At 45.6% G+C, this 20,692-nt stretch overlaps 1 protein-coding gene across 1 annotated transcript in view; it reads right to left on the bottom strand.

Moving 5' to 3' along the window:
* LOC126214921 (homeobox protein abdominal-A homolog) overlaps positions 1-20,692 on the bottom strand; it is a 400,630-nt gene that overhangs the window by 317,471 nt on the left and 62,467 nt on the right. The window contains exons 2-3 of the mRNA XM_049941561.1: positions 9,725-9,739; positions 4,534-4,566 (exon numbers count right to left, since the gene is read on the bottom strand). Coding sequence (XP_049797518.1) covers positions 4,534-4,566; positions 9,725-9,739 — 48 coding nt within the window. The remainder of the gene's footprint in view (positions 1-4,533; positions 4,567-9,724; positions 9,740-20,692) is intronic.

Here is a 20,692-nt window from a genome sequence, read left to right as displayed (position 1 = left end):
GGTTTATCGTATCGCGATGTTGCTGCTCGCGTTGGTCGAGATCCAATGACTGTTAGCAACATATGGAATGAGTGGGTTCAGCAGGGTAATACGGAATGCCGTGCTGGATCCCAACGGCCTCGTATCACTAGCAGTCGAGATGACAGGCATCTTATCCACTTGGCTGTAACGGATCGTGCAGCCACGTCTCGATCCCTGAGTCAACAGATGGGGACGTTTGCAGAACAACAACCATCTGCACGAACAGTTCGACGACGTTTGCAGCAGCATGGACTATCAGCTCGGAGACCCTGGCTGCGGTTACCTTTGACGCTGCATCACAGACAGGAGCGCCTGCGATGGTGTACTCAAATACCAACCTGGGTGCCCGAATGGCAAAACGTCATTTTTTCGGATGAATCCAGGTTCTGTTTACAGCATCATGATGGTCGCATCCGTGTTTGGCAACATCGCGGTGAACGCACATTGGAGGCGTGTATTCGTCACCACCATACTGGCGTATCACCCGGCGTGGTGGTATGGGGTGCCATTGGTTACACGTCTCTGTCACCTCTTGTTCGCATTGACGGCACTTGGAACAGTGGACGTTACATTTCAGATGTGTTACGACCCGTGGCTCTACCCTTCATTCGATCCCTGCGAAACCCTACATTTCAGCAGGATAATGCACGACCGCATGTTGCAGGTCCTGTATGGGCCTTTCTTAATACAGAAAATGTTTGACTGCTGCCCTCGCCAGCACATTCTTCAGATCTCTCACGAATCGAAAACGTCTGGTCAATGATGGCCGAGCAACTGGCTCGTCACAATATGCCAGTCTCTACTCTTCATTAACTATGGTATCGTGTTGAAACTGCATGGCCAGCTGTACCTGTACACGCCATCCAAGCTCTGTTTGACTCAATGCCCAGGCGTATCAAGGCCGTTATTACGGCCAGAGGTGATTGTTTTGGGTACTGATTTCTCAGGATCTATGCACCCAAATTGCGTTAAAATCTGATCACATGTCAGTTCTAGTATAATATATTTGTCTAATGAATACCCGTTTATAATCTGCATTTCTTCTTGGTGTAGCAATTTTAATGGCCAGTAGTATATTTTGACGTCCGTTTATAGGTGTCGGGTACTTTTGATCAGACAGTGTATTTTGAAGACCCAGATGAGAAGTATCAAAGACATGACAAATTTAGAGTAATTATAGTGAGTATAGACACATTTAAATTTGCAAATGAGCACGGAGAAAGACTAACACATGGCTGTACCTTAGTACACGTACTTATCAGTGGTCTACAGACTACGGAACTGGTTCACAAAATACAACAAGCAACGTTTGTGTGTGTGTGTGTGTGTGTGTGTGTGTGTGTGTGTGTGTGTGTGTGTAAGCGCGTGAAGATATGATGGTTGTTCGAGATTTTTCTTTTCTTTCGATGTTTTTTTTTTTCCTGTTACTGCTGATAGCAAAAGATGAGCGCAGAGAAAGAGAGAGAATTATTGTGACGGAGCAGAGCAGTAAAAACTGGCGGACAGATTAAAATATAATAATGGCCGACATGGACGGGCGCTGTGTAGCTGTCAGACGTTGACTGCCGCTCGTAAAATCCTCCAAGCCCACCGCTCTCGTTTCTTTTTTTTTTTTCTTTATCTTTTTTTTAGCTGATCCCGTAACCGATGCGATCCCATCGCACAACATCCCGATCGGCAATAATGTAGCGGGAACCGTTCGCTATCTGCATATATCCCCGGCTTCCAATCGAACGCAACCGCCCGCGGCCTCGCTCCACCCCGGTAACCCGTTAACTGCGCGCTGTTGGCCGGATCCGTACCCCTGCGGCGCCGGGCCAGTAAAATCGCGCGAGACGCCACAGTAAACGCGGATTAGCCCGGGCTCGGGTAATTGCGTGGAAAAGCGCCATATTTAGGCGTCGGGCCCGTGGGGCGGCCCTAAAATTCTGACTGCGCCGGCGCGCGATTTGCGTTGCAAATTAGAGCTTATGAAACGCCGTGATAACGCCGAACCGTAATCGCAGTTGAATTTAATAAGTTTCGGGGCCCATTCGGCGCCCCTGTTTACACTAAACGTGACGCGCAACGTCGGCCATTTTCGTGACAAAACATTTCGGACCGGGCAATGTTTGCACCGGAAACGAGGCTATTCGCTAAGCGTGTGGAAACAACGCTCTTGAAAAGTGTAGCGATTATTGTAGTGTAAATAACATTTGTCTACTATTTCACGGGTGAACAAAACACGACGAAGCGTAAAACTGCGGCGTATGACATTGTACGTCGAGTGAAATTGTGTGACGTCATGAGGTGACAAATAGCCCCTGTATGTATGATACCGTCATTGTGTCGCGTATTATTGATAACACTTGATTTTCATTTGACAACATCATAAAAAGCACTTCACAACTACGAGTGGTGACAAAACATAACCGTGCCATCATCAAGCACTGGTAATGGTTTGTCAACTTCAGCAGAATTTGTAGCAACAAGTCACTGTTCAGGTAATGAAATATATTGTAAATGAACTGTTCAAAGTCTCGAACATCTGTGACGTGTATATGCAGAGTGAAGCCACAAATTAAAAGTTTTGCGCAGGTCGAGATTTGAACCCAGGTCTACTGCTCAGTAGGGAGATGCGCTAACCACTACGCCACCCTGCCACAGTAGCTTCGCACAACTGCACGGACTACCCTAGAGCGCCTCCCTCCTCAATCCAAATTCTCATTCGCGCCTCAACCCATTCGCATTTCCCCTAAACTCTAAAATATGTTTGAAAGTTGAAAAGATCTCTGGGGTCATATATAGTTCATTAAATAAAAGCACCTATGCCTGGGGTCCGCAGCTCGTGGTCGTGCGGTAGCGTTCTCGCTTCCCGCGCCCAGGTTCCCGGGCTCGATTCCCGGCGGGGTCAGGGATTTTCTATGCCTCGTGATGACTGGGTGTTGTGTGACGTCCTTAGGTTAGTTAGGTTCAATTAGTTCTAAGTTCTAGAGCACTGATGACCATAGATGTTAAGTCCCATAGTGCTCAGAGCCATTTGAACCATTTTTGAACCTATGCCTGGGTTTCACGTTGGATTTCCCATTTTTTAGATGCTGACATACAGTTGGCGAGCCCTGCAATGCGGTTCGAGTTTAAGGAGAATAGCAAATGAGCTGAGGCGTAAAGGGGAATTTGGATTGGAAGAGGGAGGCGTGCTAGTGTTGTCCGTGCAGTTGAGCGCAGGCACTGTGTCAGGATGACGTACTAGCGCATCCGATCTGGGTTCGAATCCTGCCCTTGGTACAAATTTTCATTCATCGCTTCAGTCTGCATATATACAAATTTATTTAGTTACCCTTTAGCACTTTCGTCCCACCCGGGTAGCCGTGCACGTTAGCACGCCACTTCTGGGGTTCGGGGAGAGGCGCTGGCCACGGATCGAATCCGCCCGGAAGGTTAAGGACGGGGCCGGCCATCCTGGACGTCGTTTTTAGGTGGTTTCCCACCTACCGGTGTGATACCCAAGTCCCATCTCAGTTACATGATTCGTAAACGTATCGAAAAACCTCTTACACTTTCACATAGGATAACGCTAGACACAGATAGATGGGATAGGCAGATTCCGTCCTAGGGGCAGAAAGAGCATCCGGTCACCCTGTACCGCAAAAATTGCCGACACCTGTAAGATGTCAGAGGAGGTCAGGGAAAAGACAGTTTAGCAGCCCCACTGTTTTCACGTCGTTCCTCTCTGATCACCGCATGGAGGCCGGAAGTTCTGAAACAGGGTCCAGTGTTAACATGCACTGTTACTGCACTCTGTTTCACAAGTAATGAGCGGGGCTGCTGGTGGCAGTAAGCGATACGTGTTATTAAATAATCTAATACATAAACGCGCATCTACGTGCGAATGTGTTCTCAAGCTTGGGCTACACAAACAATAGACGTACTTGTACCCGACACACAACGATGTACTTGTTCAGTACAGTACCTAGGTGACCCATTACCTATTTTAAAACGAAGACAAACATGCTTTACCGTGAAGAATGAGTTTTTTGTATGACAGAAGCCACCCTTGAATAACATTGGGATCTCTGCATTATCAATTGCGCGTATTATGGAACCGAGTAAGTCACACAACATTTTCTGCATGCAAACAAGAATACTTGTATCAGATGGCTCCAATAAATCGAGACTAATTAAACAGTTATTACTTATATTCTTTCCAGTCCTCCGTTTCTATTTTCTTCTTTTTTTCTCATCCAAAATTTTGCAGCTACGTATTGCTATGTAGTCTATCATGCACATAGAAGAATAAAAAATTATGGAGTTAATGCTATTATTACAGAGATGAACAGAGCATCTATGTGTTAATAATACTAAATATTTAGGACAGTTAAAAGAAATACTATAGTTAAAGCGCAGAACAATTCTCTCTCCACATGCACTGGACAGAGAGAAGTTGGAAGTTCACGAAAATAAAGCAACAATGCAAGAAAGTAGGTTCTCAAGAGAAAGAAATAGTGAAAGTAATTAAAATTTTGTACTCACCACAGACAACGCGGTCGAATGGGCTCATCCAATCTAGGGAGAAACATAAAGTAGAGTAACATGTATTGAGAGTACACACTCAGGATCCCTTAATAGCTAATGCTGCGATTAAAGCGAGACAAATAAAGCAGAAAGGAAATCACACTCTGCGGTGCGCCACTCTTCCAGCCTCAAAGCAACTTCATTTAAGATAGCAACATTTTTTCACTTTCTGCCAGGGAGTTCATACGAGAGCTAGTATGGCATCCTAGCTCGCGTACGCGCGCGCACACACACACACACACACACACACACACACACACACACACACACACACACACACACGTGCTGTGTGAGTCACTATTCAGTTTTTTGAACATGATCAAGGAAACTGGTTCATTTGTGATCCGGATGTTGCACCACCAGGGGACCACACCACCAAAAAAAAAAAAAAATATGTCTGCAGAAAGTTTGTGCACGAAGCGCACCTCAAGGCTGGAGAATTTGTCGACTAATACAAAATGTTTGTGCGTTCTTTCACTCCAATGCTTGCTCGCTACGAGATGCGGAGTACGTCTTTCCCTACTAACAGCCCTTTATACAAATTCGCATCCCACCAAGTCTAGTGTGTAAACCCACAAACATTTCACAGTAGCTCGATTAAAGCCCAATATTCAGTCCTGTATGCAGCCAGCAACCTATTATACAATGCAGTTTAGTTTAAAATGTCAATACACCGTTGTTAGGAAAAAAAATGTGGTAAGGACTATGGGACCAAACTGCTGAGGTCATTGGTCCCTAGGCTTAAGCACTACTAAATCTAACTTAAACTAACTTACGCTAAGGACAACACACACACACACACACACACACACACACACACACACTCATGCCCGAGGGAGGACTCGAACCTCCGAAGAGGGGAGCCGCACGCACCGTGACAAGACGTCTGAGACCGCACGGCTATCCCGCGCGGCCACACCGTTGTTATGGAAGAAGTTTTTCAGCAACCCGTTTACATAGTTCTAGGGATGGAGTTCCACATGCCATGAAGTTTTGGACCCGTAAATACTACTGCCGATTGTCTTCTTCATATCTTTCCTGATTTAGGTACGTTGTGAAGAGCGTTAGAGAAATGCTACAATAATTTATATCACTAGAAACTGCGTTACGTCAAAGATAGGCGAATATTTTTGCTATCAATATGACTGACGACGTATATCTCAATGCTAGTTGCCTGACAGAGAGCGAAGCTAAATTGTAACTCGAATTACGAATTTTCCTTCTGGAAATCTCCTCCTACACAAGAACTCATTTGAGAAAAAAATACGTTTTTCTGTTTCTACATGAAGTAACTTCGCTGACGTATGTCTTCTGGAAAATTCATAACGAAGCCACATCTATACTTGCTTCTAAATTAAAGTCTCTCGCCGCGTTTTGCTGTTAGTATGTGAAGGGTCATCTCATCACATAGCGTAGCGATTTATACTGTTTTAGCTAATAGATTGATTCTCGAGGAAACTTTGCGTGTATAATTTATGATTAAGTAACGATCAGAGTGTAACATAAAATGGTGTACAAAACACAAGGAGGAAAGTAGCTTACGCACGATGCGTCACTGCCAAGTAAGGTAGCTAGAGGAAACGTGGACGATATGTAGGAAGGACTGCTGCGTTTAGTACACAAGTCAGTGAAACAAACACTCATGGAGACTAATAAAATAACACCTTTATTCAAACATAATAATTACTCGGAAGTCACCGCGTTTTCTGTCTTTATCTGAAGGCTGAAGTCGGGATATGCTGTAGCGATTTTGATACGCAGAAGGTTTGTGTATATAAGTCTTTACCACTGCGCCACACAGGTCGTCAGGTCATAGATACTTAATACAACGTCTATGAAGATAGGACAAGGCGCTAGTTGAAATACAATAGGTTAATCACTGAGGAAACTATCTCCTTTCACGTCGCTAGACTATAGACCATAAAATCTACGCAACAGTGAAACACATATCTTCCACTGAAAAAGAGCATTTGTTCATGAGCATTTGCTCATCTCTGATACTGTGAAACACAAATCTTCCATTGAACAAGTGCTCACATCTCTTAAGGTATGCGTTTTAGAGCGCATGTTTACTTCAATACTTTTTGTTGTTTTGGTTCGTACCATATCCTCCAAATATTTTGAAAGAAAACAGTTTGCAGTAGAAGAGGTAGCACAACGATTTTCGCTCCTAAGTTCCGACTCGGTCATTTCCAGACCAGGTTTCTGTATCTTAAATTACTACATTTACCCTTTTCCAGCATCCGAGAAGGTTTGTAAGATCACCACGGAATCACCGGCTATACACTGTGATGCCAAAGGTCATGGGATACCTTCTAATATTGAATCTGTCCTCCTTTCGCTCGGCGTTGTGCAGCAACACGAAGTGACATGGAGTCAGTATGTCTTTGGGAGTCCCCTGCAGAAATACTGAGCCATGCTGCCTACACAGCCGTCCACAATTGCGAAAGTGTTGTCGTTGCAAGATTTTCTGCACGAACTGATCTCTCGATTATATTTCCTAAATGTTCTGTGGGATTCATGTCGGGCGATCTAGGTGCCTAAATGATTCGCTCTACTTGTCCAGAATGTTCTGACATAACGCGTTGTGCTCCATAAAAACTCCATTGTTGTTTGGGGAAAAATCCATGAATGGCTGCAAATGGCCTCTAACTAGCTAAACATAACCATTTCCAGTCAATTATCGGTTCAGCTGTTCCAGAGGACCCACTCCATACCATGTAAACACACCTAATACCGTCATGGACCAACCACCAGCTTGCACAGCATGTTGACAACTCGGATCCATGGCTTCGTGCGGTCAGAGCCACAATCGAACCCTAACATCAGCTCTTACCAAATGTAATCGGGCTTCACCTGACCAGGCCATGGTCGTCAAGGTTCCAACCGATGTGGTCACGTGTCCACGAGAGACACTGCAGGCAACATCGTGCTGTTAGCAAAGACTCTCGCGTCTGTCGTCTATTGCCACAGCCTAACAACGCCAAATTCTGCCGCCTTGTCCTAACGGATAAGTTCATAGTAAGTCCCACAATGATTTATGCGTTTATTTCACGTAACGTTGCCTGTCTGTTAGCACTGACAATTCTACGCAATCGCCGCTGCTCTCGGTCGTTAAGTGAAGGCCATAGACCAACGAGCTGTCCGTGGTGAGAGGTAATGTCTGAAATTTGGTGTTATCGGTGCACACTTGACCCAGTGGATCTCGGAAAACACATTACGCTAACGATTTCCGAAATGAACTGCCTCATGCCTCAGGCTCCAACTACCGTTCCCCGTTCAAAATCTGTTAATTCCGGTGGTGCAGCAATAATGAAGTCGGAAACCTTTTACATGAATTACCTGATTACCAATGGCAGCTACAACCACTGCACTCCTTGCATATGCAATGTTACCGCCATCTGTATATGTGCATATCGCTATCCCGTAACTTTTGTTAGCTCAGCGTAAGCCACACAGCCGCAACAGGCTTTCCGAACGATGTTTTTTGTGTGAGGTGCATGGCCCCAGCGAAACATTTTTGACTGGTGCGGTTGGCCGACCCACCGCTGCCTTTCCTCCGTACCTCGGCAGAGCTGCATCCTTTAGCGGAGTGCAGCACCGGGTCTGCCGCCGGGAGACAATTTTAAATCATCGCAGGTGGCGCGGGCGAGCCACAGTAAACGTCAGACCGGAGTTGCGTAAATTACGGCGGAGCGCCGCAGCGCGCAGAGCCGCCCGAATTCCACAAAGCTGCTCCGAGACGGCCCCGCCGCCGCCTACGCAAACACATAAATACTGCAGGTGGCCACGTCTGGGACACCTAGGCTGCGAGGCTCTGCCGCACTTGGCCTATCCCATAGGCAGCAGCGACTGCAACAGACTTATCGATAACACGTGCTGGCAGAACGTCTCTGTCCTATCGCTGCTCTCTGATTCTGCTTCTACTTTGGCGAAGTAGAAGACACAAGTCACTCGGCAAACCGACAAAGGCGTCTACGCTACCAATGGCGTTACGTCTCTCCGCTTCAGCGGCACGTGCAGCACATTTATGAGATCGCGACAAGTAGAACTGTGTCGAGAAACATAATTGGAACGGTGCAAGGGCTGGGAGTACGGCTGTGGGCGATGAGGGGGAGGTATATTTTAGAATTAAAATATCATTTTACTGTACCTAAAAATGTGTTGTCTGTTCCACGCTCATGTTTAGAAATTAAGTACGAATTCCTTGACATCAGCTGCACCCCATGAGCGACTTACGAAGATTTCTATTGGACCGGGACTTTAACTAGGGAAGACAGTAATCGCTGAAACATCCAGTTTTCGTTTAAATCGATTTTCTTCCACGCCAGTTTAACCTGACTGATAAAACCTCTCAAAATAACCGGTTGCCCAAGTAACCGATGTTAAGTTCTTTACCGCTATTAGTTCCTGTAACAAACGTCGAAAATTATCAGAAATTGAACAATTTTGACTCTCTCTCTGTCAGGACATACAGAATCAAAATATTAAATTAAATAGGTAAATAAAAGAAACCATAGTCCGTCGACGGTTCGCTACTTTTCTCGCAAAGTGGTAAGCGTTAAATACTAAACAAAAAAAAAGTTATTTTGGACGTTTCGAGTAGCCAGTGGTGAAGGGTGAAAACCGAGGTTGATGAACTCTCTTTTCCGTGTTAATTTGTCTGTTTCCAAAAGGCATATTATGTAGAAACAGGAAGGAGATCAAATGGTTCAAATGGCTCTGAGCGCTATGGGACTTGACATCTGAGGTCATCAGTCCCCTAGAACTTAGAACTACTTAAACCTAACTAACCTAAGGACATCACACACATCCATTCCCGAGGCAGGATTCGAACCTGCGACCGTAGCAGCAGCGCGGATACGGACTGAAGCGCCTCGAACCGCTCGGCCACACTGGCTGGCAGCTATTTCCTTTTATATAGTACGCATTAGGTGTTGTTGAGATTTTAATTTATTAGCGTTGCCATAATTTCCATCCTTCATTATTATTTCATAGAAATGACAGACAAATCTTTAATCTTTTAAGCAAAAGAAGCAATGTACTTCACTGATACGTAACTTCGTAACAGCATTTCCGTTCCAGGATTGGTGCCATACTGCAGTACAACGGATGTCCGGCGACGACAGTGACATAATACAGTACAGACCAGGTGGGGGAAAGTCTTGCACACAGCACGCACACGCGTACCTTTACCCACGATACAAGTCTATAGGGACAGTATTGCCTCACTATTGCTGCACCAATTCTTATACCATGTGTTTATCGCCCGTTTCTTTCGGCATTGTTATTAACACACCACTGATTGCTTGTCCCATACTGTATTGTAACGCAATACTTCAAACCAACGCAAATTTTACGAATAAAAGTTATCCATTTCTTAAAAAAGTTTATTTGAAAACTGATTGACATTTCAGTCTTTTTACTCGCTTATTAGTAAAAAAATTATAAAAAACCTGTTATAACCGAGACCAAACAAATACCGAAAAATACCGGTTATTCAGACCTAAAATACCGGTCGATTTTTCCAATCCTTAGCTCGAACGCTCACTCCCGATTATCGCGAACGATCGCCTTCACTACTTTGGGCGCCTCCCCGACCGACGCAGACTTACGTACGGCTCAATAGCCACATCCTCATATCGCACTTCACTGAATTCATCGTCTAATGCTCACAGCATTACTTGGATCCCCGCAGCAGAGAGAATGCGACAACGAAGAGTCGTGCACGGATGGCCGAAGCGTTTTAGGCGACCGCTCGTGATCAGCGTGAAATACGGGTTCTGGTACCGGTGACTACTGAGTAGCGACGTCAAAGAATTCGGGATCAGCGAGTTAATTTCCAAGTACTGTATTTCGTACAGATGTGGATCGTCAATAGTGTCTGATTCTTTGACACGTGTATGTAAAGTAGGCCTACTGGGGACAGTTCTGCAGTATGGGCCGGCTTACAATACCCGCCACTCTTATCCCCTCCAAATGGCAGGAGCAAGCTTGTGGACCTGTGCGCACTGGAGCCGGGTATCATCTTCCTCTCTTCAGTGCTTTGCCTTTCATGAGCGCTTGATGATGTTGCTCTAGCTCTTAGAACGCAGTAGATATTTTGAGGTCTGTGATATCCCTTAAAAAGGTAAGTGATTAATTTCGTTGCTATATTTCGGTTATCTATGTTACATAAGGAACGGCATCTAAAAAAGGTCTCATGATATTTTCTCCGAAAAAACGTGTAATATGTCTGGAAGATAGTGCGTGTTTGTCGCGCAGTCCCGACCAACCGATTGTCTTTGAAGGCCGACCGCGTGCTGGATATGCGGATCAGGAGAAGTTTTTTATTTGCAGTCTCTGTAAAACAGTGAACTAAACTTTGGTGAAAAAGTAAACCGGCCGCGGTGGTCTAGCAGTTCTAGGCGCGCAGTCCGGAACCGCGAGACTGCTACGGTCGCGGTTCGAATCCTGCCTCGGGCATGGATGTGTGTGATGTCCTTAGGTTAGTTAGGTTTAATTAGTTCTAAGTTCTAGGCGACTGATGACCTGAGAAGTTAAGTCGCATAGTGCTCAGAGCAATTTGAACCATTTTTTTGAAATAGTAATAATAGGTTCCCATACCTCTGTGCCCTATTATTATACAGTAAGTATCCGTACAGTGTATGATTAACAACCGATATTATCACACAAAAGACAAGGCCCGATACTGCGAGACGCTTTCTGCATGCCTTGTAACTATAGTTCTTTGACTTTCGGTATCACGAAGTTCTATGAATCCAAAATAACGATCATTACACTGCTCTATTCACACAACATGTCTTGAGGTAAGAGAATAGTATGTTAATATTTCTGTTAACTACCCTAGTTACATAGCAAAGTCACGAAACGTAAGCTGGCCGATGTTGCACGACTCTCCCCTCCTCGTTTTCTCCAATTTCTGGAAAGCGTTCGACACAGTTCTGCCGTGTCAACTAGCCAACAAGATAACACTCAAAACTGCAGAATATACCGCGGATCCAACACGGCCGCGAGAGAGCCCAGGGAAAGACTGACACTGTGAGACCACTGTCAGCACTTAACAAAGGCCGAGGAGTACTCTGTGGAAAGCTGCTACGTAACGAGATATTTATCAGTTGTAGCACTCTAAGAGGGAAAAAAGCGACGTATCATGAAGGAACATCCAAATGGATGTAGCGCGCAGACAATTACAATCTCAGAAAAACTGGACGATTTATTCAAGAGAAAGAGCTTCAAAAAATAATGCGTTGGGCGTCTCCAAGCACGTCTTCACTCGTCGTCGGGGGTCAGCCAGAAGTGCGCGGTTCATCACTGAAGACAATCCTCCTCCCGTCAAGGCGGTTCCAGGACGACGACGTGTCTGGATACGCCTCGGACAGCTGTGGGATACCAACTTGACTGTCGCCCGCCGTACCCTGACAACTAAGAGTGTGCCACTTCTTTCCACAGCAGGACCCCTTTGGTCCTCATCCGCGACGCCCTTATAGCACAGATTCACCGCCCCGTTCGATTTCAGGCCAGGTCGGAGATTTTCTGCTCCCGGGGACTGGGTGTTTGTGTTGGCCTCATGATATCATCATCATTCGAGAAAGTGGCGAGACTGGACAGTTAGGGAATTTCTACTGGATGTTATAACCGCACAGTTGAAAGCTCCACAAATCAGATAAATCAAATATCATCATCTACGGCCTGTTTTGTTGCCCTTCATGACAAACAATCCTGGGCTTACATTTCAGCAAGATTAAGTCCCGCTCGCACACGGCGAGATCTCTTACGCCGTCTGATCTCTCCCGAACTGAGAACGTTAGATGTATTATGGACAGGGCCCACCAAGCAGCTCGGGACTTTGACGATCTGACGCTCCAGTTGGACAGAAGCTGGAACGAATTCCCTCAGGAGGGCATCCCACTCTTGTAGCAACCACTGCCAAACCGAGTAAGTTCTCGCACAAAGGTCGGTAGGTGGGCCAGCGGGTCATTGGCTTGCTCAATTTGTGAAGCTCTTTCTTTTGAATAAATCATGGGATGTTCCTTTGTTTGTCTGTGCATGTACATCACATCTACCGACTTCCGTTCCATAAGTCCTTCATGTTGCGTCTTTTTCTCGTCTTAGATTGTTCAAAATGGTTCAAATGTCTCTAAGCATTATGTGCCTTAACATCTGAGGTCATCAGTCCCCTAGGCTTAGAACTACTTACACCTAACCTAAGGACATCACACACATCCATGCCCGAGGCAGGATTCGAACCAGCGGTTCGGAAATGAAGCACGTAGGACCGCTCGTCTACAGCGTCTTAGATTGTAAACCAGAAAATGAGCTTTAGCTCTTATAGGACAAGAACCTCAAACACTACTGCATTCGCCTTAGCTGATGTACAGAAACCGCCAAAAATCTAAATACTGATGCTTCGACTGTTATATGAACCGCGTTCTTCCCAAATGAAAAAAAAAGCAAGAGCGACGAGGTCATCAGACACGGAGCAACGGGTAGTGGTGGGCAGTAAAACGGCCGTGCCTTTTCAAAGGAACCGACACAGCATTCGCCTGAAGCGATTTAGGAACATCACTCCCGAATGCGAGTCCTGTGTCTTGACCATACATTACTTGGTTTGGTGGAGCATGGCATCTACACGAATCCGTGGAGGACGTAAACGATGATTCGACACGCGGAGGTTTCAGTTCTACTCTTCCCGAGGTCAGTGCCCTGACAACTGGACCAGTTCTCTCCCTGCTGCCGTATACGACACGTTCATGCACGTGTTACCAGAGGGATGGACACCGCCGCTGCAGGGGCGACCGACAGTAAACGACATTATCTTCCAATCGAATAAAGGTCAGGCGAGGCGGGGGAGCGAAGCGCCTCTGCTGCACCCCCTTCGCCCACGACAGCGCCCTGTTCCCCTCCCACGCTCATAAAATTAGGAGCGCGTAAATTCCGCGAAACATCAGTCAGGGCGCAGGACGGGCCGTAAACTGCGGGCTTTACTGCGACAATGGCCAGCACGGGGTACAAGGCACTAATTCTGCCAGCGCTGCATTTCCATTTTATCTCGCCCCCTGTACACCGACTCCACCCCCCCCCCCAGCCTTCTTGCTTTATGCACGTTCTCTTCTGTTTTTCCTTACTTTCTTTTTCTTTTCTCCTCTTGCAGCCCATCCTCGGACAGCAGGTACATACGGGAACGGCGCGTGCAGAGACTACCAACGGCGAATATCGCGGGTGTCAGCCGAGGCGCAGAAATCCAGCCACCACGAGACTCGAGATTGGGCGTCGCCACACGACGGGTGGTTGCACCGAATCGCTCCCCCCACCAGCAACACTTCAAGTCGGGCTGCCAAGAGGGAACAATGTTTTCCAGCTCCAAGGCCGATCAAAGCTGTGTGCCAAACTGGGAGACGAAGAGCAGTCGGACGTATTTTACCTTGTGGTTCAACAGATACTTGCAATTTCGTTTTTTGCAACGTGTAGTTGAAATCAGACCAAACAAATAACTGTTCATCACCTGTTTCGTGTGACTCTCAGAGTCGGCGGGAAGTTTCTTTTCACTGACAAACAAAAACAATGTCCAGACGCGAGTAGGATTCCCGCTCCGAGGCTTCCTTACAAACTTAATTATGTATACAGACAGTTCATCCATCCCAAGAATCGAGAAAAGCGACGATTTTTGCCAGTTATCGACATCGATCCTGGCAAGTTATCGGTCTCGATTATTCCAAGACTTTCGAAAATGTTTAAGTGTGAAGTCTGATAAAAGATGAGCAAAACATTTGGTTTCTTTTTCGTGTTATATGACTAAGAATAAATACATTCCGGATTTTTTTCCTTTAATTGTACTGTGAAATCTTGCTTCTTGTCGGAGTTCATGGTTCTAGGTCAATGCGAAGAACCCTAAAGGGTTTAGATGAGTTAGTTCCCAAGTATCAACATATGTGACATAAATGGCCTTACCGACCGCATCGATATACAGGGTGAAAAGTATTTAAACCGACAAACTCTTCGAGGTTGTAGGGGACATCAAAACAAATATTTTTCCATAACGTCATTTTTTCCTATGAGAAGTATTTAAACCGGTAGAGGAAGATTTATCTGGCGGCAAATTAATTAAACCAACAAACAATTTTCCATTTTTTATGACCAAGAGACAACACATCAACACTACCCAATTTCAATTACAGTAGATTTTCAAAAATGCCTCCATTGCCACGTAAACAAAGGTTACACCGTCGGATCATGTTCTGTCTGACACGGGCAAAAACCCCATGACTATCCTGAATTATTCCTGCTGCTGCTACTATGCGGGCAACCAGATCCTCTTCTGATGCAACAGGAGTTGCGTCAACAAGGTTGCGCATCTCTCCCCACACAAAGAAGTCCAGAGGGGACATATCTGGGGATCGAGCAGGCCACGGTACAGGACCACCTCTGTCAATCCACGTTTCTGGGAACCTTCCGTCAAGGAATCGACGCACACGACGACAAACTGTTTTCATTTTTATCTAGACAATCGATTACGGTCACAGGAAGACCAACGTCGACCCATAAAAGACGTAATTAACTGTGCATTTTCTAAAGTCGTGAAATGTACAGGTAAATAACACTTTTGTTGTGCGAGGATGGTCAGATTTTGACCGAAATCTACGGAGTGTTAAAAAAAAAAGTGTCGCGTAACCAACGTGGGATGGCATTGGTCAAATGTACAAGAAAATGTCCTATCATGAAATGTCCGAAAACTAATACATGTTGAGATACGGGGCAATCTGTCCTCTCAATCCCAGCTGGCTGTTACGTCAAAGTAGACATTATAGGCAGTGCTGCCTGTGCTTACCACGCAACCTGGACGCATCCTTTGTAGTAAATCACGCACTCTTTCACATACACCTTGCTCCATTCGTATTGAGTCTATGGCACTGGTAACACGCTACTGTAACGAACGTCTGCATATTGTAGATAGGTTGGACGTACACCAATGTCCTTAGATCTCCCCATAGCCAGCAATCCAACGGATTCAGGTCTAGGGAACGGGGAGGACATGCTACCAAACCTCTTCGATCAACCTATCGTCCATAAAACGTTGCGGTGAGGTATTTTCACCAGCCAGTGTGGCCGAGCGGTTCTAGGCGCTTCAGTCTGGAGCCGCACGAACGCTACGGTCGCAGGTTCGAATCCTGCCTCGGGCATGTATGTGTCTGATGCCCTTAGGTTAGTTAGGTCTAAGTAGTTCTAAGTTCTAGGGGACTGATGACCTCAGATGTTAAGTCCCATAGTGCTCAGAGCCATTTGAACCACTTTCAGGTACTTTCGAACGATCTACAGAAAATTGACTGACGCCCTGTCGAGTGCACACTGGGTGTCAATCATGAAACCGGTAAATCATCTCTAGTCAAATTGCTACTGTAGTGGCGATACTGTCTCGAAAGTTGGCTACACTGCATTTTGATGGAAACTTGAGTGCAGCTGTGTTTTCGTACGACAGTTGTTGCGAGAAGCTCGTATTGTTGAGTTGTTATACAAATGGGGCAGTATGCATTAAAAGAGCGAATTGATATTGTTGAGTGTTACATAAAGACAGGCTCCATCAAGCAAAAAATGGCTCTGAGCACTATGGGACTCAACTGCTGTGGTTATCAGACCCCTAGAACTTAGAACTACTTAAACCTAACTAACCTAAGGACATCACACACATCCATGCACGAGGCAGGATTCGAACCTGCGACCGTAGCAGTCCCACGGTTTCCATCAAGCAATGTAAAGGAATGTTTCAAGCGAAATATCCTGGTAGGAAACTCCCCACGACCAGAAACTGAAAGCTTGAGGATCCGTTCAGAATTTTGAGAGGGATAGGCGACCAATAGTGAGGACACCTGAACCTACAGACAGAATTGGCATGGACATTACGAGAAGTCCTTGAAAGTCTGTAAGGAGGTTGTTACACCAGGTGGATGAATCTCGTACACCGTGTCATCACATACTAAGACATATGAAATTAAAAACCTATCGTGGAGTGTGTTGCAGGAGTTGAAATTTCAGGATCAGGAAAAAAGGAGTTCATTATTATAACTGGATGTTAATATCAATTGCTAACGATTCCTTGCACCCCTCGCTGTACTTCACGTCAGGTCAGGCCTGGTTTCATTTCTCTGATTATGTAAACTCGCAGAATTACAGATACTGGTCGCAGAACAACCCCCATATTCTCCACTCAGAGAAGAGACGTGTTTGGTGTTCATCGTACAGCATGCACATTATTGGCCCCATATTTTTCAATTACACCTTATACACTGCCAGATATATAGCGATCTTTGACTCTCCCTATGCACAATTAACAGATGCAGAGAACCTGTATGCAGTATTCCAACAAAATGGAGCAACTGCTCACGCATCCAACCAAAACACGGCCCACTTCACTACACTGTTAGCTGAAGAAAGACTTTCCAGCAGAGGCCTCTGTCCTCCAGGTTTCCGGACTTAACATCGAGTGATTTTTATTTGTGGGGCACACTAAAAAGCAAAGTGTATGCTAACAATCCTCGTACAATAGACGATATTAAATTACATTACTAGAACTAAAATCACGCCTCGTGTGGTTACGTCACCACACGAAACCAGCGATGCCTGCATGCCCACGACCACCACTTCGTGTCTCCTATAAAGAGGGAACTACATCCTTTCTACAGTTACTTTCATCTCTTCTTTTTAGTTAGTTCATTATTTCTTATATCTCAGGCTTGAGGCTTCTCAGTTTTATGTGGGACGCTCTGTACCAGTCATCTCTCTGCCATGGTAACGTCCGTCAATAGCACTGGTAATGCATCTCGAAGAATTCTGTGATACACAGCACTTGTCAATCTGTTTGCTGAAGTGTTGGCTCGATGGGTCTCTTACCGACAAATCCTGCCCATACACTGATACTCAAGCAATCCTGATACCTTGAGTGCTTCATTGATAGAGGATTTGGATCTGCCTACAAGTGCGTATTGTTGTAATTTACTAAAACATCACTTGTGACTACACGTTACTTGTCACAGATCACAGATAAAAATGGGACGTAACTCAATAATTATTGGCTTCCGGACACACGATTATTGGAACTTTTTTTCATGTTTTAACCAGTGCTGCCTTCAGTAGGACTGTATGACACATTGCAAACAGCCAGCATTTCAACATTGTTCTCACACACAATCATACAAAGTACAAGGCTTTCACGGTCGGCGTCTTCTTCAATTAAAACTTCTGAACTGCTTCCTGACGTTTCGTCTCCAACTGCGGCAGATATCTTCCGACGTAAAACGCCTACTACCACTATGGCTTGAGCAGCTCTCGCATTTATAGAGCACACAGAGGGCATCACCATACGCCACGTAATGCTGAGTGTGATGATGAAGTTTCATTTGTGGGGTGCTCATAAGCGCCCGTACACATTTCCAACTGCGCGGTCATAATCGCCCGTTACACATTTCCAATCAGTACACAATCCAGTTTAGCCACGTTGATGAATGATGATGGGATGACGAGGACAATACAAACACCAAGTCCCCGGGCAGAGGAAATCTCCAAGCTGGCAGGGAATCGAACCCGGTACCCCGTGATCCAGAGGTAGCAACGCTAGCCACTAGGCTACGAGTTGCGTATGATGCCGATTGTGTGACCATCTCTGGATGGCGTCATCATTCTCGATTAATAAAGTTAACTGATTGTTATTCTGTTGGTGCAAAGTCGACGTCCATTTTTTATCTAACTTTAGACCTTCTTTTCTTCTATTAAAATTATTATGGTCTTTATGAATCTCTATTGCTTCTCCACTACATGTGGCCGTCACAGTGGGGCGTCCTTGCTAAAACGCTCGTGTCACTGAATTTTATTTAGTGTTTCGCATCGAAGAATAAAAAAGAAATGGCTCTGAGCACTATGGGACTTAACTTCTGAGGTCATCAGTCCCCTACAACTTAGAACTACTTAAACCTAACTAACCTAAGGACATACACACACCCATGCCCGAGGCAGGATTCGAACCTGCGACCGTAGCGGTCACGCGGTTCGAGACAGTAGCGCCTAGAATCCCTCGGCCACCCCGGCCAGCTCGAAGAATCGGCCGTAGCATATTTCAAGATGGGAACCACGGAATAAAATTCATTGAGACGAGCGTTTTGGCTAGGACATCGCATTATCATTCTCGCATAGACAAAAAAGCAACAGGGATTCATAAATACCATAATAATTTTAATAGAAAAGGGGGTAGTCTGAAATTAGATAATACATGGATGTAGAGTTTGCGCCAACGGAATGACACTCGTTTATTTTTAATCGAGAATGATGACGCCGTCAGAGATAGTCACACAGTCGGCATCATATGGTGAAGCCATCTATACATTTGAGAGCCCCTCAACTCGTAGTAGTAGTAGCCGCTATACCTCGGAAGATGTCTCCCGAAGTTGGAAATAAAATGTCACGAAACAGATTTATACATCGACCACGGCTTCTCGGCCAGGAAGTTTTAACTGAAGAAGACACTGTAGAGAGTTTTCTGGTTTTGGACTAAACTAAGCCAATCGCCATAATTCGCAGTGCGGCCTTCTTGCCAATGGAGCGAGGCACCTTCTCATTCTCGTGGTGGCTATGTAACGTTTCCGTCGACGCAAGCTCCAATGCGGCAGAGTTTTATGAGGGCTACTGTACACCAGGAACCGGTGGCGGACGGGGACAAAAAACAGCGCAGCGACTGCCGACTCCTCCTATACAGTCCTGCTCGGGATGACCGCCGCAGACCAGAAAGCGTTTACGAGCGTTTTATCTCTCCTTGTTTCATCTCGCTGCCAATTACAGCTTCCGCTACGCGCGTTCTTAAGTTATTTTAAAAATCATTTTTCAAATTTTGCGCCTTATCGCCGCGCGTAAAGTTACTGTGGCGTCGTAATTGCCTCTTATACTCACAACGAGGCTCTTTGATAGCGGTAATGGCTATCACAGCCCGTTGACCTTCCGTAGTGTCTGGCCCGCGACGAATTGTGCGGTGCTAAACGTGGACGCATGGATCCCCCTTAACTCGTCACTCAAAGTGATCGACAAGCAGTTTCTGCTGTAGAGACTCGGCTCAGGTAATCGAATGTAACAAGGAAGCTGCTGACAAGTTTATAACAGAACCTTCAGTTTGAAAAGGTGTGGGTCAGAAATGTGATATAGTCTCAGATGATCCAGGATTCCAGTTTTGGACCATAATCTTATATAGTAGATAATTAATTTCGGTCCATGACGATCATCTTCAAGAAGTCCGCTCCCGGTAGCTCAGTGTTCAGCGCGACAGAATGTCAATCCTAAGGGCCCGGGTTCGATTCCCGGCTGGGTCGGAGATTTTCTCCGTTCAGGGACTGGGTGTTGTGTTGTCCTAATCATCCGCATTGACGCCCAAGTCGCCGAAGTGGCGTCAAATCGAAAGACTTGCACCCGGTGAACGGTCTAGCCGACGGGAGGCCCTAGTCACACGACATTTACATTTATCTTCAAGACGTAAACATAAACACTACTCGGCGATTAGGACTTGCACTTGTCGCGTCTGCTGCCTTCAACTGCATGTACCACATGAACGCTGATGACCAATTATATCTAAGGGCAAAACCTGTAAACCTGAATACAAATATCGAGAATCTCAATCCAGATCTGTGTACTCTATCAGAATGGGCGCAGGATATACAGCTCAACCTACCCAAAACCCAAGTGCTACCGGTTGGTCATTCTAAGCTCATCAGCCTGAAATATCGGGAATTTTATCATATTTAATCCTAAATGGCACAAACATCCACTTCTCTCCTTCAGAAAAGACTCCAGAACAGATGAAAATCTAAATTGGACTGAGCACGTAACTGTAATGTGTAAGAAGGTCTAAGCACCTCTTCGTACCCTGCAAATATATAAGAAGCTCTTCCCTCTTGACCTGAAAAAGAAACTTGTACAAACACTTATACTTCCAGTTATTGAGTAGAGCGATGTCATCCCAAAAGGCCTTTCTAAGGAAAGTTCACTGCGCCTTGAACTGGTTATGAGTGCCTCTGTTCGACTCTCTGATCATATTCCACGATCATATGCACAGATATTCTGGCTGCGTGCAGAGGAGCGCAGAGAT

This window comes from Schistocerca nitens, chromosome 12 (genome assembly GCF_023898315.1).
Source record: "Schistocerca nitens isolate TAMUIC-IGC-003100 chromosome 12, iqSchNite1.1, whole genome shotgun sequence".
Classification (NCBI taxonomy): domain Eukaryota; kingdom Metazoa; phylum Arthropoda; class Insecta; order Orthoptera; family Acrididae; genus Schistocerca; species Schistocerca nitens.
This window is presented reverse-complemented; position numbering and strand designations above follow the sequence as displayed.